The sequence below is a fragment of the Galendromus occidentalis genome, unplaced genomic scaffold (assembly GCF_000255335.2).
Source record: "Galendromus occidentalis unplaced genomic scaffold, Mocc_1.1 scf7180000077301, whole genome shotgun sequence".
Lineage (NCBI taxonomy): Eukaryota > Metazoa > Arthropoda > Arachnida > Mesostigmata > Phytoseiidae > Galendromus > Galendromus occidentalis.
In genome coordinates, this window is record NW_003805289.1 from 1 (window position 1) to 24606 (window position 24606).

General features: G+C 51.2%; 1 protein-coding gene across 1 annotated transcript; it reads right to left on the reverse strand.

The window, feature by feature from the left end:
* Positions 1-23775: 23775 nt before the first annotated feature.
* LOC108864101 (uncharacterized) lies at positions 23776-24399 on the reverse strand. Its single transcript, XM_018639065.1, has one exon. It carries the CDS (start codon positions 24397-24399, stop codon positions 23776-23778), a length of 624 nt encoding a protein of 207 aa, XP_018494581.1.
* Positions 24400-24606: the final 207 nt, after the last annotated feature.

Genomic DNA, 24606 nt, shown 5'->3' on the forward strand with positions numbered 1-24606 from the left:
GGAAACTTCGATCGCCCCTAGAAAGCTCGACGATTCCGGGCATGGTATCACAGCTTATTTCCAGAGCCTCGGAGCAGGTCACGCGTACATCCGCTACAGCATGTCTGACGAGGTCACGAGAATCACTCGGGAGAATGCTTTCGATGAGCTACTCTTCCTCGATCCGGATGCCAAGGTAGAGTTCGTCTGTAGGTTCTGCTCCTACACCCACGAAGCGGCCATAATCGTGAGATTCCATGAGCGGGAATATCACAGACGCTTCTACAAACCGATCTCCAGGCGCCCGAAGCGACTTCAGAAAATCGGTCCCCTCAAGTCGAGGACCGCCTAGCAGGATGCCTGGATGAGGTCCTCTGCGGACCATATGGCGACATGAAGGAAATTGAGACGCAGCGGAATTGAGTGGCATTGCGGTATTCATCGAAGAACCTCACTGCTCTAGCCGAGAGCACCACAAGAACGGAGATGGGCTGCGGTCATGATGTCGTTCATCTCTAATGCCGCGTAATCGGAAGGTACGAACAGAAGGTCCAGCGAAGAAGTCCAGGGATTTCCGATTTTCCCCGGAAATGTCAGAGCTCTTCTTTACATTGACTGTCAGTCGCCGTAAGATTGGCGAGGACAGGACCATCAGCTTGACAATGATATTTACACGTATTCCAAATTGCATCGTAGAGCTTGGACTCGAAGCTCGTCAAGCTCGTTCTCCGTGAGCGGATGTGGGTTGAACGACTGACGCAGATAGGTCATCATTCCAATCTCGGATATGTATGGATATTAGGATCTGAGCTGGGGGAGTCCCGCGACTTGAATGGCTCCTAAATACACAAATCTCTATGACAAATCCGTATCGAATGCCGGATGTTCTTTCTCTCCTTTCCTTTTCAATACCTAGAATCTCTTCATGAACCACTGGAAAGCAGAGAGTTCCTCCTCCGAGGTTGCATTGATCGCAGGAATAGGCCGAACACGTTTAGAGTGAGCCCTATAGCTCCGCGGACTTGGACGTGCGGAGTACTCGCCTTTCCTGAAGATGTCGCGCGAAATCCAACGATGCAATAGCGGCTCAGCTCGACTCCACCGATATTATTACGACCGAAGCTTGGTTGAGCGCCTACCTCAAGATTTCGTAATCTTGAGACACTCTCGAATCCTATTTTCGCTTAAGACTTTCAGGGAGTAGCGCAGAATTCCGATCTCTCGACATTAATTTGCCGGTGGTCTCGGAGCTTGCCTGAAGAAATAGTGGATTCTTCGTTTTCCGAGGAAGAAAAGACGCCCGCGATGTAGAGCCCTTGCCTCCCCGCCCCTCGATTTTCGCAAATGAACAATCGAACTCAAAGAGCTGAAAATTTTTCGCTAACTACCAGTAATCGAAAAGTGTGCGCATGGGTCGATGATTTCGGATCGATGGCCTGTCGGGGAGAGCGTTCCCCGACATGGCTTCAGATTTCGGGATTATTGATGAGAGCAGCTCTATTTCAGGCAGCTCTCAACCAGGGTATTCGGCATCATAATGACTTATCTCGAATCATCCGTGGAAGGTATCAATTCCGGAACAGATCCCGATTATCGTGGGCCTGGCGCTTCTTGAACACTCGAATACTAATGAGATATCCCTGAATGTTGAAGACTTGGAACCTCGATGACGCTTCAGACCCGGTTCCCAGGATTCCGAGACCTCGTTGCACACCTGCGACCTTGGAGTCCCTGCGGCGATAATCTTGACGCCGAGAGCTGATCTTCAGTTTTGTTTTTTAAATGTTTGAATTGATCGAACATTATTGACGTCCCGGAACACAAGCATGACGGAGGTATACTCTGATTCGAGGAATACCCATGTCGATTGCCAACTTTCGTCACCGTCACCGGCCGTCGAGCCATAGCTCCGAAGTCATAGAACGGCTCGATTGAGGATGTTTTTCATGACGGTAGTAGGTGCGGGTTACTGCCGACGACCTTCAGTCAGCATGATTTCTCGGCATCGCTCGACTACCACTTGTCTCTTTCAGGAAATAAGCGTCTCGATCAATTGAGATCTAAATCAGCGTGCGAGTCGGAGCCCCCAGGGTCTGGCGGATACAGCGACCCTCCTTTCCCGGTGAATAATTATTATAATTATAATTGATCAATGTGCCACTGCTCAAACCTGTGACCTTCCAGGAGTATCCCCAGGACAAGATCGCGGGATCTTGGCGTGCTCCACCGCTTACAGGCTGGCGCCGTCTCACGGACAAGCATACGGGTGAGCTATACGCTGACGATAAATCAAATATCATCACGGAGCCCGTTTCCCATACCACATCGTAATGTAGGGTTGGAACGCAGCTATACGGTTTAGCTCTTATCAGATTGCCAGACCAACAGACCGAGGTCGAGGTTCCTCACGATTCTTTACGATCTGGCTCCACCGCCAGGATGTAGCTATTCGGTGAGGGTTCAGCATGCCCGGGAAGTCGAGGGGGCTCATAAAAGTATTTCGGTATCGCGGTGTTCTCTTACAGCTCCCTCGAACCCTCCTCTCTCTTCAATGCCCCGCAGCCGCACACCACCCCAGAGACGAGTCAATAGCGGAATTCGAGGATTAGGGCGAGGGGGAAACTTCGATCGCCCCTAGAAAGCTCGACGATTCCGGGCATGGTATCACAGCTTATTTCCGGAGCCTCGGAGCAGGTCACGCGTACATCCGCTACAGCATGTGTGAGGAAGTGACGAAAATAACCAGGGAGAATGCTTTCGATGAGCTACTCTTCCTCGATCCGGATGCCAGGGTCGAGTTCGTCTGTAGGTTCTGCTCCTACACCCATGAAGCAGCCATAATCGTGAGATTCCATGAACGCGAATCCCACAGACGGTTCCACAAGCCGATCTCCAGACGCCAGAAGCGACTTCAGAAAAGCGGGCCGCTTAAGTCGAGAACCGCCTAGCGGGATGCCCGTTCCCCGGATAACCTATTTTTCCTCTGGGCTGGACCACACAGCCAAGGTTTAACGTCCCGGGTACTGTTATTCACTTTGCTTCCGAGGACGGATCCATCGAGCAAATGTCCCCAGGAGGATCAAGGCAGAGTACCTTCATATTTTCCCGGCAGCAGCGATCGAACCCAGCAACGACGCCGTTCGCGCGGGAGGCAGTCCCCGGATGACCTATGTTGAAAGAAGCATAATCGAGGTGAAAAAGTGAAAAGTATTGCGTTGTTCACTGCAGAGAAACCCTATTCAGGCCGGAGTATGAGAAGTTCAGTATGAAGCTCTTCAGGAGTGCGCTACAATTACAGTCGAAGTTCAGCAAATAAATCCAGGATGATCAGATATCCTCTGAATATGTTTGAGCTATTCATTGCAACCACTCTGCTCGATGCAAGAGACGTGCGAGTGGGATCATCGGCCTGACGAGATTTCCGGAGACACTTCATTCTGCTTGAGTGACCTCCTGCGTCTTCCAGACTCCGATGACCGTCAGGCTCGTACTTCGTAATGGATTGGATGGGGGAGCCAAGAGCGGGCGGGGAATTCATAGGTAAAATGCTTCGGTACTTGTGGACTCGTTCTATCCAACATATTCGTATCTATTTTCCAATTGTTTCCCTTCCCCTGATACCTACTCTGAAGACGACCCTCGAAACTCGGCGAGGACTTCCACCGAGTTTCGCATCGATCCCGGAGCGAGGAAGAAGTCGTCTGAGTCCGATGTCTTAGCGTAGTTGAACGTGCGAGGTCCTCGCTCCTCTCATCAAGTTATGGGGATGCACGCCCTGCTTGGCAGTCACAGGATGCAACGCTCCGCACTTGATCTCATCGGGGGTCATAAAACTTCGAAGAAATCAGGGATTTTTCGAAACTTCATTGAATAAAAGCGCGGTCTGATTTGGAACTCTACCCTCCCCACCCCCGGCATTTCGAAAATAATTCAGAACGCCTCCTCACCAGCCGAACATTCCTCACAAACTCTCGGATGTTCAGGAATATGCGCATGACTCGTATACTACCCGCGAGATGTCACTGCTTGACGCGGCTTCGGCTACCGCCATCAAGATCTCCCGCGGTCCGGTGACATTTTCATCACAAATGCTCTCGTTCCTCGGCTGCGGCGTCTTCCCACCTGCAGAAATGGGCGATGCATGTAGATGGGGAGGAAGACGAGCGACCCGGAACCTAATCTCGCTGATATATATCGCCAGCTTCCCGAGAACTCGCGGAATGAAGGAGTCCAGCGGAAGATATGCGGGACCCTCGGCTGCCATCCGGAAAGGCCTGACACTCTCACCGCGTGCGAGAATGGTTTGGACACGACTCAGGGAATTCCTGCGGGATCGTCTTACTAACCGAGAGCGATACACTTCCTCCCCTGGCCTGACTCCCGAGCTGTGAGCGAATCCGTGCCGAGCGATCGAGTCCGCGGGAAGAGGTGCTTGAGGTCCATGGGAAGACGGAGGCCACCGATGCGCTCCACATAGGTACACATAGCTGGGATGTCCGAATCCAGGTTCGTTTGAAATGCCGAACTTCCTCTACGAGTCCGCTTCCTGGCACCGACTGTAATCGTGATTCTTAGGTTTCCAATGAATGTCCGATTCCGCACCGATTGCGGACCAAAGGTTCAGAATTCGAATCCTGCAAGTCTCGTTTCCCGTTTGACATGATCGTACAGAGCATACGCCAATCGTGCGAGGTCACTCGATTGCGCCCGTACGATGTCCGAAACGCGAAACAATGTTTTTGCAGGAACTCGGTAGGTACTTGGCAATGTAAGAATGGACAACAGAAGGCAGACGGCTACGGGTGTGGTGAAGATCATAGCCGGGATCTGAGGTGATTGACTTTCACATCGACTCTCAGTCGCCGTGAGATTGGCGAGGACAGGACCATCAGCTTGACAATAATAAATACACGTATATCAAACTGTATCGTAGAGCTTGAACTCGGAGCCCGTCAAGCTCGTTCTTCGTGAGCGAATGTGGGTTGAAGGACTGACGCAGATAGGTCATCATTCCAATCTCGGATATGTATGGATATAAGGATTTGAGCTGGGGGAGTTACGCGAGGTGAATGGCTCCTAAATACACAAATCTCTATGACAAATCCGTATCGAATGCCGGATGTTCTTTCTCTCCTTTCCTTTTCAATACCTAGAATCTCTTCATGAACCACTGGAAAGCAGGGAGTTCCTCCTCCGAGGTTGCATTGATCGCAGGAATAGGCCGAACACGTTTAGAGTGAGCCCTATAGCTCCGCGGACTTGGACGTGCGGAGTACTCGCCTTTCCTGAAGATGTCACGCGAAATCCAACGATGCAATAGCGGCTCAGCTCGACTTCACCGATATTATTACGACCGAAGCTTGGTTGAGCGCCTACCTCAAGATTTCGTAATCTTGAGACACTCTCGAATCCTATTTTCGCTTAAGACTTTCAGGGAGTAGCGCAGAATTCCGATCTCTCGACATTAATTTGCCGGTGGTCTCGGAGCTTGCCTGAAGAAATAGTGGATTCTTCGTTTTCCGAGGAAGAATGGACGCCCGCGATGTAGAGCCCTTGCCTCCCCGCCCCTCGATTTTCGCAAATGAACAATCGAACTCAAAGAGCTGAAAATTTTTCGCTAACTACCAGTAATCGAAAAGTGTGCGCATGGGTCGATGATTTCGGATCGATGGCCTGTCGGGGAGTGCGTTCCCCGACATGGCTTCAGATTTCGGGATTATTGATGAGAGCAGCTCTATTTCAGGGTATTCGGCATCATAATGACTTATCTCGAATCATCCGTGGAAGGTATCAATTCCGGAACAGATCCCGATTATCGTGGGGGTGGCGCTTCTTGAACACTCGAATACTAATGAGATATCCCTGAATGTTGAAGACTTGGAACCTCAATGACGCTTCAGACCCGGTTTCCAGGATTCCGAGACCTCGTTGCACACCTGCGACCTTGGAGTCCCTGCGGCGATAATCTTGACGCCGAGAGCTGATCTTCAGTTTTGTTTTTAAATGTTTGAATTGATCGAACATTATTGACGTCCCGGAACACAAGCATGACGGAGGTATACTCTGATTCGAGGAATACCCATGTCGATTGCCAACTTTCGTCACCGTCACCGGCCGTCGAGCCATAGCTCCGAAGTCATGGAACGGCTCGATTGAGGATGTTTTTCATGACGGTAGTAGGTGCGGGTTACTGCCGACGACCCTCAGTCAGCATGATTTCTCGGCATCGCTCGACTACCACTTGTCTCTTTCAGGAAATAAGCGTCTCGATCAATTGAGATCTAAATCAGCGAGCGAGTCGGAGCCCTCGCCCTCCCGAATTTCGAAAACGAGGCACGACATCTATAGGACCCCATGAGAGGGTTTTCGGGCGAAATTCTTCTATGATGGGATTCGTCACCCGCTGGCACAATGAGAGCGGAGGCACTTTCGGAAAATGGCATCCGATCGCTTGCACTCAATCTTCCACGCATTGTTATCCTCCTCTCCCACAACCGCGGCCATTTCTCACCTTTTCGGAAGCCTCGACCGGCCCATAAAAACCCTCTTGATTGCACCCGCCGGAATGAATCGAAGAACTTCTCAATCATGTCGTACGAGGCCATCGAAATAACCACGGAGAATGCTTACGCAGTGGAACTCTTTCTGGATCCTTCCACTAGGGTCAAGTTCGGTTGCCGCTTCTGTTTGTTCTCCCATGAGGCGGCAACGATCGTGAGATTCCATGAGCGGGAGATGCACCGACAATTGCGCAAAACCGCATCGATGGAACGGAAGCGACTCCAGAGGCCCGCGCCCTTCAAGACAGGGCAAACCAGACAGAGGTCGTACAAAATTGCTTCCGGAAAGGTCGAGAACGGGGCTCGCCGGTAGGTGCGCTCCCCGCCTTGGGTGACGCAGCTAGATAAAAGTGGAATGTAGTGAAAAGAAAACTATGAATAAAGAAAAGAAGTGTATATTTAGCGCTCGCTCTCTCCTGTCTAGGATATTCTACTTTGCCTGAAAACGCGCCTAAGATCCGGCAAAGAAGGCCGATTTCCTACGTCGTGAAGTCTACGACATTTTGGTATTCCGCATTCGATATACCGTGTTTCCCCGAATATAAGTCCTACCCCGAAAATAAGCCCCACACGAATTTTCGGGCTCATCGCTGGAATAAGCCCTACCCCGAAAGTAAGCCAGCCCCACCCCGAAAGTAAGCAGTTCGGTCTGCGAGTCCACATTGTAGGTATCCAACCTCAGAAATAGCGATAAGTACCATATAATTGTCCCGAGACATGAAGAAATTTCTCGCGAGTAGGGGCGTTGATCAGATCATGATTCCCGCTGGCAAGACAGGTTATCTTCAGACGCTGGACTTGGCCATAAATAAACCATTCAAAGATTATCTGCGCTCGAATGTCAACGATTTCATCGAGCACCGTCTGCAGAGGAACATGCGGGGTTTCGTGAAACCCCCTCTGAGTGAAGTTGTCTCGTGGGTCAGGAAATCTCGGGGAAAGATTTCGAATGAGTGTGTCGCGAATGCTCTCCGCGCAGGCTATCTCGATGAAAGTCATGCCTTTGAGGACAGTTACATCGGGACACACGAGCGTCTCGGCCCAAGGGATCGCTCTGCGATCGAAATTCAGAGGCTTGAGGGGGTTCTTCAGGCTTTAGATTTAGATTGTGAACAAGACGTGACAGAAGAGGATGAGATTGTCGTATTCGGTTGACGATCATCGTGGTAATTTGTCGAATTCGGATTTTTGTTGTCATTCTGATTTGTCTCATTAGTTGAAACAAACCCTAACCCGAAAGTAAGCCCTCCTGCTTTTTTCCGGGTAGTTGGCGAATATAAGCCCCGGCTTATATTCGGGGAAACTTGGTAGCCATCCTCGAGACAGAGTAGCTGTGGTCCCCTTCCCTGATCAACTCAAACGGTTTGATACCTTTCGTTGCCGATCGCGCAGAAGTACGTGCTCTCGCAAGGGAGTCTCCTGGATGCACCGTTGCATTAATAGAAATCATATCGGTATTGCTTCGAAAGTTGATCAGAGGCAAGGCTGAGCAACAAATGCGGAACCCAACCCACCAGACGAAATGGAAGAAAAACGAGCTGTCTCTATGTCGATCTCATCCCATCGTACACGCTTGCCGCTTTGAGGGAAGCAGCATGGAACCGGAGATTTTAAATTATGATATCTTTTGGAACCCCAGCTCGGGAGAATCGCAGATTCCAAGCTTGGTCGATCAAAATCGGCATGTGAAAAGGAGCTCTTGCTCTCCCACACTTTCGAATACTAGACGCCACGCACATACATACGCCCCACATCAAATCATTCTCGAGCGGAATTTCTCCTTGACGGGATCCATCTCGCATTTGGGAACGGAACGAACTTCAGAAATGTGGCTTCCGGTCGCTCGAGTAAATTAAACTTTTCATCTGCCGTTCAAAGGAATCGAAGAACTTCCCAGCCAAGTCGGACAAGGCTGTCTAAATAACCACGAGATTCGCTTACGCAATCGGGCTCCCACTAAGCACCGGGGCTAATGGATCGTATGAATATAGTGGAGTCGGGTATATCTCGCGTCTTTTCTTTCCGGGAAATACGTTCCGCTGAGCTTGACGGCTAAACCCCTCCCACAGTCGACAACGACGGTCTGTTTGGAGCTCTGTTCGCTCCTGAATTCGCGGGAGCAATCTCTTTATGAGGTTCCCTACAGACTCTGGCGAATATAATATCTCTAATACGTATGCTTCCTCTGGCTCGCAAAGGATTTGCCAGACGAGTCAGATACGGTTTGCTCCGGTTTACTCTTACGGGCCCGTATTTTGTACTTCATCGAACTTCACTCCCCAATCGTGGAGATCGACAACGAATATCGCACACGCGACCTCCGCAAAGTCTTCCGAGTGCCCCTGACGGATTTTTCCCAGAGAGACAAATCGGTGGATGCCTCCCATGACCCATGCCCAGGGAACTTGCTAAAAAGTTCAATCGATCCGAGTATTTCGTTTTCAGTAAGAGAGATACCGACTAGGGTGGGCCTCGTTATTGTTGACCAACGCGACGGGCTCGCTGCCCGCCGCCCCACCGCTTCCTCAGATGATCACCAACTATCTTCTCGCCGTCATGGTGATCATGTTCGCGATATTTCTCCTAGAATGTACTCCATCGGTCCCTTGACGGAGCTCACCTAATCTATGGAATCGCAGTATCCAGTGTCAATCACCGGAATTCCTCTCCGGCGTATGGGAGCGTGGTAGACTCCGCTTGATCGGTTCGACGCACAATCGTATTCACCGCTGATTCGGACCGGAATCCGGATGCCCGAATGGTGCCTTCGGGACTTCGGGAGCAGTACGCTTCAACGAAGCATCGATCCGCTGTGTTCTCCGTCAATTTCGCTATGTATCTGAGGTCAGGACTCCGTGAAGGACTTAATCCTTGACTTCGAGCGTTCTGGAGATGTGTGCATCGTTCGCGTCTCAGAGGAGACGTTTCACCGCGAAGTTTCGATCGCCCGCATGTAAACAAGGCGTTTTCTGCAAGCTGGTTGGCGCGACGGATGCCTCCGTCCATGGCAAGATCTGAATCTTGAGTCGGTCACATCTCTCCTGGGCGTAAGTACATATTCGACTCGCAGTAAGCGCGGTGATGGATGTGATCATCTCGACCACTGTATGTAGTGCCAGTGCTTGAAAGACTGACATTCGGATTCGCGACATAAGACGCTCCTCGACGAGCAATCGCGTCGGTATCAGGCGTCCGGAAGACGAAACTGATTAGGTACTTCCCTATGGATGAGGATGTCGAAATTCGGTCTCTCCTCCAGGCATTGAATCCGAGGGACCAGTGATGAAGGGTGTCGATATCCGGAGGAGACATACCTCCTCGGCAAAGCGATGGTTAGCCGTTATCCCCTTTCCTTCTCTAACGTGCGGCCTGGAGACCTCATCGCTCTTCTCGGTTGCTGCTTCTCCGAATCGTTGGCCCTGGAAGGACGCGAAGATCTGATGTGATTCCGAGAATCGCATCAGTTTCTCCGATCCAGTACATTTCTCACGGCTGGCTGAAGCTTCGATCCTCTCTCCGATGCGCCGCATGCCCACGTAGAACCGAGCGGATGGGGCATGCATTGAGTGCGGAGGAAACTTTGAGCAACCCATAAGAGGTCTAGGTTTCGAGGTAGAGAGTCATGGATGTTCTCGGACCCTGAGTGCAGGATACGCGGAGAAAATCAACTACACTGCACCATGTCTGACGAGGTCACAAGAATAACTCGGGAGAATGCTTTCGATGAGCTACTCTCCCTCGATCCGGATGCCAAGGTAGAGTTCGTCTGTAGGTTCTGCTCCTACACACACGAAGCGGCCATAATCGTGAGATTCCATGAGCGGGAATATCACAGACGCTTCTACAAACCGATCTCCAGGCGCCCGAAGCGACTTCAGAAAATCGGTCCCCTCAAGTCGAGGACCGCCTAGCAGAATGCCTGGATGAGGTCCTCTGCGGACCATATAGCGACATGAAGGAAATTGAGACGCAGCGGAATTGAATGGCATTGCGGTATTCATCGAAGAACCTCACTGCTCTAGCCGAGAGCACCAGGAGAACGGGGATGGGCTGCGGAGGTGATCTCGGATAATCGGGAGATACGAACAGGAGGTCTAGCGAAGGAGGCCAGGGATTTTCGATTTTTCCGGAAAGGTCAGAGCTCTTCTTTACATTGACTCTCAGTCGCCGTAATATTGGCGAGGACAGGACCATCAGCTTGACAAAAATATGTACACGTATTCCAAACTGCATCGTAGAGCTTGGACTCGAAGCTCGTCAAGCTCGTTCTTCGTGAGCGGATGTGGGTTGAACGACTGACGGAGATAAGTCATCATTCCAATCTCGAATATGTATGGATATAAGGATTTGAGCTGGGGGAGTTACGCGACGTGAATGGCTCCTAAATACATAAATCTCTGTGGCCAATCCGTATCGAATGCCGGATGTTCTTTCTCTCCTTTCCTTTTCAATACCTAGAATCTCTTCATGAACCACTGGAAAGCAGAGAGTTCCTCCTCCGAGGTTGCATTGATCGCAGGAATAGGCCGAACACGTTCAGAGTGAGCCCTATAGCTCCGCGGACCTGGACGTGCGGAGTAATCGCCTTTCCTGAAGATGCCGCGCGAAATCCACACACTCCAGAACAATGCCATCGCGGCTTAGCTCGACTTCACCGATGTTATTTCGATCGATGCTTGGTTGAGCGCCTACCTCGGTAGCGCCTACCTCAAGATCTCGTAATCTTGAGACACTCTCAAGTCCTATTCTCGCTTAGGACTCTCAGAGAGTAGCGCAGAATTCCGATCTCTCGACATTAACTTGTCGATGGTCCCGGCCTTGCCCGAACAAATTGTCGATTCTTCGTATTCCGATGAGGAAGAGACGCCCGCGATGTCGAACCCGTGCCTCCCCGCCCCTCAGTGGAAATGAACAATACTCAACTCAAAGAGCTGAAAATTCTTCACTAATTACCAATAATCGAAAAGTGTGCGCATGGGTCGATGATTCCGGATCGATAGCCTGTCGGGAACAGCGTGCCCCGACATGACTTCAGATCTCGGGGTTATTGATGAGGGCAGCTGTTAACGAGTCATCACCGAGCGCGTTCGTAGTCGACTGACTGTTTATTTACACACACAAGTCTCATTCCAGACGACAGCGCTATGATATGGATCGGGGTCTCTTTACTGTATCACAACAGCAGCTCTATTCCAGGCAGCTCTTAACCAGGGTATTCGGCATCATAATGACTTGTCTCGAATCATCCGTGGAACATATCAATTCCGGAATAGATCCCGATTATCGTGGGCCTGGCGCTTCTTGAACACTCGAATACTAATGAGATATCCCTGAAAGTTGAAGACTCGGAACCTCGATGTCGATTCAGCCCCGGTTTCTAGGATTTCGATACCTCGTTGCACACCTGCGACCCTGCAGTCCCTGCGGTGATGATCTTGACGCCGAGAGCTGATCTTCAGTTTTGGATTTTGAATCTTCGAATTGATCGAATATGTAATATTGACGTCTCGGAGCACAAGCATGACGGAGGGATACTCTGATTCGAGGAATACCCATGTCGATTGCCAACTTTCGTCACCGTCGCCGGCCGCCGAGCCATAGCGCCGAAGTCTAGGATCGGCTTGATTTAGGATATTTTTCATGACGGTAGTAGGTGCGGGTTACTGCCGACGACCTTCAGTCAGCATGATTCCTCGGCACCGCTCGACTACCACTTGTCTCTTTCAGGAAATAACCGTCGGAGAACCGCTGATTCTGAGGGGCTCGGTCAGTTGAATTCGAAATCAGCGTGCGAGTCGGAGCCCTTGGCCCCCCGAATTTCGAAAACGAGGCACGACATTAATAGAACCCCATGGGAGGGTTTTCGGGCGAAATTCTTCTATGATGGGATTCGTCACCCGCTGGCGCAAGGAGAGCGGAGACCTTTTCGGAATATGGCATCCGGTCGCTCGCACTCAATCTTCTGCGAGTTGTTATTCTCCTCTCTCACCACCGCGGCCATTTCTCACCTTTTCGGAAGCCTCGACCGGCCCATAAAAACCCTCTTGATTGCACCCGCCGGAATGAATCGGAGAGCTTCTCAATCATGTCGTACGAGGCCATCGAAATAACCACGGAGAATGCTTACGCAGTGGAACTCTTTCTGGATCCTTCCACTAGGGTCAAGTTCTGTTGCCGCTTCTGTTTGTTCTCCCATGAGGCGGCAACGATCGTGAGATTCCATGAGCGGGAGATGCACCGACAATTGCGCAAAACCGCATCGATGAAAAGGAAGCGACTCCAGAGGCCCACGCCCTTCAAGACACGGCCGACCGGACAGAGGTCCGGCGAGTCTCCTTCCGGAAAGATCGAGAACGAAGAAGGGGGTCGCAAGTAAGCGCGCTCCTCGCGGGAACGCATTGGAGGAGCAGGTCTGGCAGTTGATCTCCGGAGAAATCGGGCGTCCGTGACGCTATTCCGCGAAGAAGTGAAGCCTGGAGGAAAGTATCGACCGGCGACTCGAACCGGAGTCATCTTCAGCTCTGGAATCAATGGACTGGCCCTCTCGGCAAGACATCCAGGGCCGTCCGAATTAGCTCGTTTATTCCGGGCCGTTCGGGATTGAGTGACGTAGCTAGATGAAAGTGGAATGGAGTAAAAAAAAACTATGAATAAAGAAAAGAAATGTATGTTTAGCGCTCGCTGTCTTCTTTTGAGAAAACTCGCTCATGACGAGGCGAAGGACGACGATTCCCATTATCCCCCCTACATCTCTGTCCTCCTTCTCTTCGACGTCGGTCCCTGAAGCCGTGGGCAGCGACTCTTCGTAAAACTTCTAACTACCCGTTTCCCGTCGAATGCTGAATCAGATGCTTCTTCACCAAAATGCAGTGTACCCCACTTGGTCCCCGAATCTAGAATTGCTCTGGGCGCATAGCGCGAGCAGCCTGCTCTCGAAGGGGTCCCACATTCCTGCTAGCACTCACAGAGCGCTTCGCGGGAGCTTTCGCCTTAGGTGGGAGCTAGCAATCACGCTCGGGAACAGGGAAACGCGCCGACCACTGAGCCAGGGCTCCCACGCTCGTCTCACGTTCCTCATGCGCGGTCGTAGGGATCAAGCAATTGCAAGGTGAGCAGTTCTTCTAATCATAATGATCCCATTGGCCTCCGCAGGATTCTTCTAGTAGATAGGCTTGATCGGGTCTTCGCATGAGGCTGATTAACTACATGGCGACTTGCTCCTAAACCTCAGTGCTGAGAAACGCACGAACTGGGGGGAAGCTATAGCCCCCTCATACCCCCTCCGCATGCGGACGCGCTTGTGTTTGAGCTCGAGCGCATATGGAGGGCAACTCGCGCATCATTCGCGTCTCAGAGGAGACCTTTCGACGCAAACTTCCGTTCTTTCGGAACATGATCAAGTTTCGTGGGAGTACACGGATGTGAGCGACGAGCTGATCGACCAACTCGGTATGGAGATGGAGTTATGAGAAGTCCTCGTTTCGATGTGTTTCTCCGGGTCCAGAACAATCTCGTCGACCGGATCCAGATGAGGCTCCCCTGAAGGCTCTCCCCACGGGATCCGTCGCTCCGTCATATGTGATCCGACTGAGCCGAGTCCTCCACGTATCGCAACGCTTCGAGCCCCAGTGGCTGCGCAATGACGGGGAACGAAGTCTCGTGCGAAGAAACCCCTGTCAGACAAGCGAGGCAGACTTGCTCTCGAATCGAGCTGTCCGAGTCGTAGAACCGAGCTGTGGCTACTGTGTGATTGCATAGAGGGAGTCCTGACCATGTTCCAGGATCGAGCCAGAGCCGAGCCCGACGGCATTGATCGAGTCGCGCGAGGAAGCCTCGGCTTGATCTCCAGCGTTCCAGCCGGAATCCAACAGGTGGCGCCTACCGAAGAGGCACAGCTGAAGGGAACGAGCTCCATGACTCAGAAACTCGAGGCCTCCCCCCTGATCACCTCAAATGGTTTGATGTTGCTGATCGGGCGGAACTACCTGCTCCCGCGAGGGAGTCTCCAGGATGCATCGTGACATCGATAAAACTAATTCCGACATTGCTTTGAAAATCGATCGGAGGCAAGGCTAACTAATGAGAGCGAAACCCGTGAACATCGAATGACGAAAGAGGAAAATGAGCGATCTCCTCGTGTGTTTTCCTCCGCTTGGCTCCTCGGGGAAAGCAGCATGGAATGGCGGATTTTCAATTACGGTCTCTCTCGAAACCTCAGCTTGGGAGAATCGCGGACTCCAAGGGGTTCGGTTACGATCGGCATGTGAGGAAGAGCTCTTGCTCTCCCACAATTTCGAATACGAGACGCCACGTGCATACACCTCACATCACACGATTCTCGGGCGAAATTTCTCCATGACGGGATCCATCTCGCATTTCGGGGGCGGAACAAGTGCAGAAATGTGGCTTCCGGTCGCTCGTACTCGAGCTTGAACAAACTAAACATTTCTTCTGCCGTGCAAAGGGATCGAAGACCTTCCAAGCCCTGTAGGACGAGGCTGTTCAAATATTCCCGGAGATCACTCACGCAATCGGACTCTCTCTGGGCACCGTTGCCGATGGACCGTATGAATGAAATTGAGAAAATGCGTTTCGCTGAGCTTGACAGCGAAACCCCTCCCACCATCGACGACGTCGGTCCACTTGGAGCTCTGGTCGCTCCTGAATTTGAGGAAGCATGCTCTTTACGTAGCCCCTAAGTATCAGAGCACTGACACGTATACATTCTTCGACTTGCCAAGGATTTGCCAAACGAGCCACAGGCGGCTTGCTCCGGTTTGTCGCGAGCCAGTACTTTGTACTTCATCGAACACCGAACTACACTCCCCAGTCGTGGGGATCGACAACGAATGTTGGATACGCGACCTCCGCAAAGTCTTCCGGGTGCGCTTGACATATTTCATTTTTTCGGGGAGACCGATCGGTGGCCCGGAGGACTCGCTAAAAAGTCCAATCGATCCGAATATTTTGCCGTGCAGGAACTGGAAGACTGACTGGTGTAAGACTCGACATTCATCATCGACGCGGCGAATTCGTTGCCCGCCACCCAACCGCTCCACCCGATGATCACAGACGAACTGCTCGCCCTTATGGTGATCATATTTGCGACAATGTCCCGGAATGCACTCCATCGGTTCCTTGACTGAAGAATCGCTCGAGGCCCAGGCGTTGGGTGCGAAAATCTGGATCACGGAGAAGTATCTGTCTCCGGAGCCCTCCGTGGGAAAACTTGCCCTGGGGATGAAAGCCTAGATTCCTCAGTTCCCATGAATCAATCATTGTCTGATTCTAGTCGTCGTCTGGATTCCGATGTCTCGGGAATCTCTCCTAGGGATTGTCGTCTCTCGAGCCTGGAGTAAGACACGATTGAGGTGCCTCAAGTGATTACGCTCAAGAAGAGAAAAACGCTCGTCCCTTGCACCTCACTCGCTGCCGCAGAGATAGATTCTTGCAAGCTGAGCAGTTCTTCTTCGGGGGTCGGGACTCCGATCTGGGGTCGGGACTCCGTGAAGAACTTCATCCTTGGCGTCGAGCGTTCTGGAGACGTGCGCATCGTTCGCGTCTCAGTGAAGACGTTCCGCCGCGAAGTTTCGATCTCCCGCATGTAAACACGTTTGACGCGACGTCTCGGTTGTGAGCCGGGATCTGATCGACCGACACGGTATGTAGGAATCGGAAATCTTCGTCCTGAAGTGTTTCTCCGGGATCGAAACTCCGATCTGCTCCTTCAGATTAGACGATGTAACACTGATGAGTTTTTTCTGCGGGATCCGTCGCTCTGTCGGACCGAATCGCCCGTTTCATTGAGATCCAATTGAACCGAGTCTTGTGCACATCACCCGCATTCAAGCCCATACGGTGCAGAGTGACAGAGCACTCGGATCGTCTGGCTGATCGATTGGGCAGTTCAGCGCTACCGATCGAGCGACCCCCTCAGCCCCAATTCACTTCTTTCTCAGGATCGGCCGGTCATCGCCGCTGAATAATGCCGGACGAAATGGAGATACCTCCGAGATTCAGGTCAGGTATTGAACACTCACATTTTCAGAGCTAGACTGACAGCGTATATTCCGGATCGGAATCAATCGCAGGAGCGGAACTTTCTGTCAATAAGTGGGACCTATCTTTCAAGGTCCCTATCGAGGCTTCTTTCTCTCGGTAAATCCGTAACGGACGCGAATCGAAATGTTTCCGATTTCAGCTCCTGTCGGTTGTCGAACCGAGCTGCGGTGACTGTGGCATCTCTGATGGAAAGGAGGACCAAACTGGAGCTTAGCCTCCTAATCCGCAGGACGAGCAGGACCCTATCCCAATATGTCGGACTTCTCCCTCAAACTCTCGGTGAAAACCTCGTACAGTGTGGCAGCTCTGATGGAAACGAGCACCAAACTGAATCTAAGCCTCAAAATCCGCGCGGGAACACAGCTCGAGCCTGGTCCCAGCAGGAGCCAAGCCCGAAGGGAGCGATTGAGCCGGGAGAGGAAGCTCCGGCTCGGCCTTGCCGAGCATCTCGGACCCGAACCCGCTAGGGCTCCGAGGAAGGACAGCGTCCGGCCTGCCAAGAATTTCGGAGCCTCGATGGCGAAGAGGCTGGAGCGGGTCGCTCAAGCTCCACGGGAATTGTTCAGGAGATGGGTTCCGGGGCCGGCGACCGTGCCCATAGCAGATCCAGCGAAGCCTCCGACAAAGCCCGCATCGACAGAATCGAAGTCGATGCTCCGGAAAATCAGGGCGCTCCTTCCGCTCCGGAGCATCTCTAGGTAGTTTCGACATCAATTTTCTGTCTAATAAATGTCTTTTGCTGCTTGAAATCAGTCGAGGAGTTTCTCGAGGTCTCAGCCACGCCGATAGAATTATTTTCGCTAGTGAACCACTCGAGAAGAATTCGGGAGCTCTTTTCTTAGAGCCTCACTAGAGTAAATTTCGGAAGACTTCCCGTTCTGAAGCAAAGCACAAAGAGGGAAGACCTGCTCGACTTCGGGGAGGAGTCGGAAAAGGAGCTCGTGGAATTCTCCGTACAGTCTAGTGCGAGTTTGTGCCCGGAAGCCCGGCAGAGCACAACAAAGTCCTTCGCGAAGGCCCTCGGAAGCGAGATGTTCAGCATCACCTAGCGCCTACAGAGCTGTCTGAGGGAGCGACGATGTATACACAAAGCACATAATGGTGTTTCCTTAGATGGGGTAGAAATTGGGAAGGAGTCAGTTGCTCGATCAAAACTACGCAGCGCTGCTGCCAGACATTCCACGTGAAAACCCTTCAACGAGCGCGTGACAAAAGCTCTGTCTGTAGTACTTTCCGGAGTAGACAGCGGATAGGAGAGAGCGCCGAAAGTAGTGTGGATCCGATCTGGAATGAGTTTCGGAGATGTCAGACGAAGAGTCATTCGCCACAATGTTCCAAAACGTAAGTTCGCAGCCGAAGGCGATGAATCAACTTGACGGAAGCCCCGCTCCGGGAAAAGTTGGTGAACGAACGGCTGTGTCGGAAGAACATGACAACGCAATGCTCTCCAGAACGGCAGAGTAACAATGTGAGTACGACCAGATTGAAGATTGCATGCGGTCAGTATCTATGTCGGGGAGCATCGGGACGACGCGCGACGCATCCAAATTACCTTCATGCAAACAAAAACATCACCGATCAAATCCAGATCTGGAAAGCAAGGCCACTCCATCGACGGAAAGGCGCACTCTTGGAGAATCTCGAAATCAAGAAACTCGGTGGCATTGTCCACGGAAGGGTGTTTTCGAAATCGAACATGAAAAATAAGAAGAAGAACGACACAGACGACAAGCTGTTCCCATTTGCGATCGAGGTCAACTCTGGCAGCATACAGGAAGTTGCTCAAGGAGAGCGTTGTGATGCATTGCATGGGGGAATTGATGTCGGCGATTGCTCCCGATTCAACGCATTCACACTACACGAAAGCGACCCCCTGTAGAACAAAACAAATGAATCTCCGACGGTTGAACCAAGGTAGAATAAGGGTGAATGATGAGATAAACAGTATATCACATGGAGGGCTGAGAAATTTCCGCTTCCTACTCAAGCAAAGCTTGAAAATTTAACACCAAGGCCAAGTGGAAGCGATACAGGGAAAAAACTTGCCGAGAACGACGATGTACTTGACCGCCATCGTGGAGATTCTGACAAGCGGAAACAATGTGCTCATTGACATCATAGGAGTAGTCTGTGACATAGGGTCGCAACGAGGCCCTTGATGCAGAGACGGAGTCATGCACGATTAGCAGAATGTACGACTTGTCGACGATACGCTCCGTCTCGTAAACCTTGGTGTGGGGTCCACACTGTGCGAGAATTCACAAAACGCGGGAAGCGAGAGCGGAAGTGTTGCGATGACACATGTATGGGTTCACGAATATGCCAGAAGGAAAGTCCTCAGCACAACCGACAGCACGATTGTCAAAACTGAGCACAACGAGAATGTCATGAAGAGGCTCAAAATCTGGTGGAATCGAGAGGGTCAATATCAGGAATTTCGAGAGCTAGAAATCATGAAACCATCACCAGCGAACAATTCGCTTGCGCGAACAGAAACTGATCGGCCATGAAAACAAAACGAGATCTGGGTATCGCCAGCCGAGGGACATGCTGCATCGTTCGATGCAGCATGTCCGAACTATGAACGCGACCCAAGACGGAGATGGTCGATTCGAGTTCGGAGTTCGAAAGAACTACCTAATTGGGCGGCGCGATGGTCATGCTGACCGTCAATACAGGGAACCGTGTGAAGGAGGACATATTATATGCACGCAATTCGGAAGAGAAGTCAAGCGATGGGTCCGAAGGGAGGGTCCACATTTAAAGAAGCAGCGAAGAGTCATCTACGACAAGACCATCCCAAGACGGGGAAACCGGCAAGAAATCGTATGAAAAATTAATTCCGATGATTTCATGGACACGCCAATGCTACGATGTCATTTGCATACAAAAAAACACCTACGGCCGAAAAAAGAATTGATGAAACGAGTCGCAGGGCGATCAATTTGACCAAAGTTAAGAGCGAGGCCTCAAGACGAATTATGGAACACGATACGCACATCTTGAGAGCGTTGAAAATGGGGAGACCCGGGAACGATGCTTATATCGCATACCGATATAAAGACGTCATTACAACGTCTGGCTCCAAATAGTTCGCAGTTCGTTTCAGGCTGGATACCATTCGAGATGTTTCCATGAGTGGAAAATCATTGAGTGAGATATATCAAGCACTATCAGCACCATCTTGGGAGCATATATCCTTAACCCGCAGCGACGCGCGGCAGAGTACGCGTGCGTATTATCGAAGACGTGGAAAATGAGGAGTAGCGGAATCTAGTGTCGGCGGTGGCAACGGAGGGCTCAGAGAGGCCGAAGATATCAGGCCTGGGATTGAGATCGATTAAGACGAGGATGCCAAGGTCTTCCCTGTAATCTGTGGTCGACAGTCGAGAGCCAGTCGACGATAAGTTGTAGGCGTCAGTACACGACGCATTGCTCCGCGAAGAGCAGCATCTGATGTTAGTCCTCACTTTCATCTGAGACCGTCGGTCCTCAGGGTAATTTTTGAGCCACGCCACGGCTAGGCATGAATCCGGTAGATTCTCCCCGAACAATACGATCAAGCATGATCTCATGGAATGAAGACGTCCGATCGAAGTAAATGCAAGAGTCGGGGAGGTGAGAGTCGCGGCACACAGCTCAGCCCTGCAACTCGGAACAGATGCGATTTCCAACGGATCGCAGAGTCCAAATTCAATCAATCAATCAATCAGTCAATTCCCAGTGCAGATTGCGGGGATGGCGATAGATTGCGATCTGCCTCATTTGCATGCGGGTAAGATGATACCTTTTTGGGATAGAAGCGGAACTTCCCCAGCATCCTCGTACTCCATCACATCACATTTCAGCTATGTAGTGGGCGAGGTCGGTCACTTGAGTGCGAGATATTTATGTGTTGGGTGGATCCGCCTCCAATTCAACCATGTACGCACTTTAATTCTCAGCAGATATCCGAAATACATAGCTAGCATTGCTTCAGCAGGATCTCAGATTGGATGGGCGCTTCACCTCCGCACAAAATGAAGGCCCCAACCCAGCTCTTGACTGATTTAATGATGTCTCACTGCCGTGAATTCCGAGAGATCCCGGATTCTGAGGTTGCATATCATGAAGTCTCGCAGTACGAGACCTGTTTCTGGCTCTCAGCGAGGACCCCTTCCGGCCGTCTCTGGGCATCGGCGCCCCTGAGTGAGACGAGAGAAAGATCGGCACATGGATCATGGTTTTATTGATCCATATTATGTTCCTGCGACACTATAACCCAGGATACCCCTTTTATATCGGGGGCGATTTCTCAGCAGATCGGCCGGGTCTCCTTCTCCCATCGCTCTAGTAGTTCTTTGGTATTTCGCAGCACTTTTAGGTCCAGGAGCTCCTGGACTCCCAATTTCTTCATTGAGTTCCTCTTCATTGAAGTGATGTTGGGTGCATTCCAATAGCACGTGCTGGATAGTCCCCCCCCCCATCCCACACAAACAGCAGTGTGGGTGGATGTTTTGGAACTTACTGCGGTATTTTCGAGTCGGTAGCATCCCTGCTTTCGCTAGTGAGAGTAGGGTACTAGCTCTTCTATTGTTATACGTGCCGACCGCGGTCAGTCCTCGTCTCTTTTTATACATGTTGTATATCTGAAGGCTTGGTTTCCGGGACATCCCTTGTCTCCATACCTTGTCCTGCGTTTCCCGGACGTGTAGTTTCACTCCTTTGTAAAATTTACTTTTAGAAGTGGACGTCCTTCGTTAGTGTATACCACGGGTATCTCCCCGTCGAGGTAATTTCTACGTAGGATCAGACGATTGACTGCCTCAGTGTATGTAACCACAGCGAGGAGCAGTCCGCCCTCACTCTATCTACGGGCGCATGTACACAGTTGCGTGAATCCTTCTCCTCTTTTCCCTCCGACCAACAGATAATTCTCCATCTCACGGTGGCATAACCGATGTCGTCCGATTCTGGAGCGTCGCGTACCCGGTCACGAACTTGTCGACACCGCATCGCTATGAAACCTCGATTCCATACCGTGACCATACGACCCAGGCTCGATGGATGAGCGGCCTGGATAGGACCACTGGCTTGACGAGTCCTGCCGGAGTCTAGTTCTCCGGTTCCAGCGATGCACTGACAAGAGTCACCCGGCTTCGAGGACCGTCAAACTCGCACTTCGTAAGCGAACGGATTGAGCGACGGAGATCAGCAAGTATGTCAGTGACGAGGAGCAATATGTATACCCGACCCGAGGGTGCTATGAGATAATGGAACACTCATCGTACATTGAATTTTGGACTAGGTACTAATCCGTATTGGATGCCGGATGTCTTTCTTCTCCTCGGTCCTCCGAATTCCTGTCCTTTTATGAACGCCTTGAGACTCACTCAGTTAACTTCCTCCTCGAGCATATGAGCGGCGCCATATTACGGTCCACTGACGGAGTGCGGATCTATCGCGAGGCGCACATGGGGCCCCCATAGGTCCTCCTGGAGGGAGCGAGGAAATAGGCTGGAAGATACCGCGGGAACTGCAGCTAGGTACTCGTATGAAAAGCGAAGCCGCCCCTGCACTAAACTGCGAATTTGACGTCACATTGGACATCCAGGATCATCTCTCCGGAGACGAGGTCTGACGACGAGCATTAGTGCAACGCTCATCGCATCGAAGAGGCAAGGGATCGAGAAAGTGACGATCGTTCGCCTCGAGTTCAACCTCGTTCATCGTGGTCCTCACTTGGTCGAGAGTCGAGAGCGAGATGCCGCCAAATAACTCCGCCGCATTCGTCAAAACTGTCGATTCTTTGTTATGCTCGTCGGAATCTCTCTCGTCTCACAATGGCGAAAATCGTTAATTCCTCTCTCGGAGTGATGAGAGGACCGCTCGGCTTCCGGAAGGGCGGCACTCGCGCTCACTCGAGAATGGGGGTTTGCGGACCCTGACGGGGGAGAGGATTCCTAGCCGAAGCTTATAACATTCCGAACATAGTCGGGTTCATTTCACGTTTGGAAGCCAGGCGGAGCACATCGACCCACAGAGCAATGGCCACGAAAGTACTGAGGATCACGAAGCGCACGGCGAAACTCGTGGAAGGGAACTTCGAGCCCAACCATCCGGCTGTTTTCGGCTGCAGCTCGTGCTCCTACACTCATGGTTCTCCCGCGATCGTGCGCTTCCATGAAAGAAGTTCACACAGTAGACCCGGGAGCCCCGCGATTCATCAAGGAGAGGAAGCCATGGAGTCAAGAGCGCCACGTGGATTGACTCAGGCTCTCAAACACGTGTGGAGAAGCTTCTACCACGTGATTTCCCGGACCATCGCGAAGGTACTCGCCCTATGCTCTTCATGAAATTCCATCAACCCCTAGGGAATCGTTCGCCTTCGACGCTCGTTATCAACCACTGTCCGATTAGGCTGTTGAACGGATCGGTCGATTGACTGTCAGAACTTCATAGTATGGACGAAGTTGTATCGCCTCCGATCAGGCACCCTAAATGATGTTCGGAGGAAGACCTCGGGGAAATAAAGACGAGCTGCAGCGATACCAGCTGCCGATATATTGTTTGATTGATTGATTGATTGATTGATTGATTGTGTATTGACCTTCCCTAGCTATGTTCAAATCTCGAACATAGAGAGAGACCCTAATATATAGGGGCGATGGCTCAGCTGGTCGTTGGCGGATGCGGCTTCGCGATTTGTCCGTCGGGATTGTCGATATTCCTCTTTTCCCACTCTTCCAACATTACTTTTGTGTCGAAAATCATCTTCGGGGTGCTTTCTTCGTGTAGGCCCAGTCTTTTCCGTATCATACACTCAGCATCCGGGGGGTCTTCGCATTCGAGGATCACATGCTCCTGGGTCTCCTCTTCTCTCCCGCACCTCAGGCAGGTCGCTCCGATGTTTTTGAAACGAGACCTAAATTTTCTAGTCTGTAAACATCCCGCTCTAGCATTCGCGAGAAGGCGACTGCCTCTCGTATTGTCATAGATGTGCTCGATATTTCCTCGCACCGTTTTATAAGTCCTGTACCGTTCAAGGGTTCTCTTCTCGGACATCCCTTCGACCCAATCTTGGTCAAGTTTGTTTTTGATGGTTTCGTTAACGTATTTTTTGTATACACCGAGACTCACTCTTTAGAGTTGACCTTGGTGTTTCCCGGATGCTCTGACATTCCGAATTTCTTCTTCAACTCGAGACTTTCTCTTTTAGAAGTTTGGTGGGTATACTCGCAATCTTCATCATTGTCTGGATTGCCTTTGGCCACCTCGTCTCGCTCATCTCATTGATTCTAGCCTGATATATTAGCTTACTCTTTGCTTCTCTGGCTTCGAACGTGGACCATCCCAGCTCTCCGTCTATAAATTCTATGGCGGTGTTCGCATTGGGTTCCCCCAGGGCCCATCTTCCAGCCTCCCGTTGTAGGGTTTCGAGTCTCCGCCGCAGTTTCGCGGACATGGTGGTTACCGAGTTGGCATATGTCAATCCAGGTACCGCCGTGCTCTTCCACTGGATCTTAGTCACCTCAAATCTGTTAAATCTCCAGAGTGATTTGGCGTGCATCTGTCGCAGAACTTTTTCTGCTTTCGATTCCCAGACCTTCTCTTGCTCCTCCAGGTAGTTTTTCCCATCACAGAGAGTGATGCCTAAGTACTTGTAGGAGTTGAGAGTAGGTAGCGCCCGGCTTTGGACTTCGAATTCCTTTTCTGAGTCTCTACATGGCGCATATTCTATAATGGCACTCTTGCTAGGATTGAATTGGAGACTCATCTGGTCCCCAAAACTCGATACTACCTCTAGTAATGTGACCATGCCTTTTCGGGTCTGTGAGATCAGTACCAAGTCGTCAGCGAATAATAGTCCACTTATCGAGAGATGTCTTTCTCGCTCAGTGTCGAACAATTTTCCTGGCAATCTGACCTTAAATCCGATTCCTGTTTGCTGTAGCTTCGATTCGAGCTCTGATATGTACAGGATGAATAGGATGGGACTCAACGGGCAACCCTGTCGGAGTCCAAT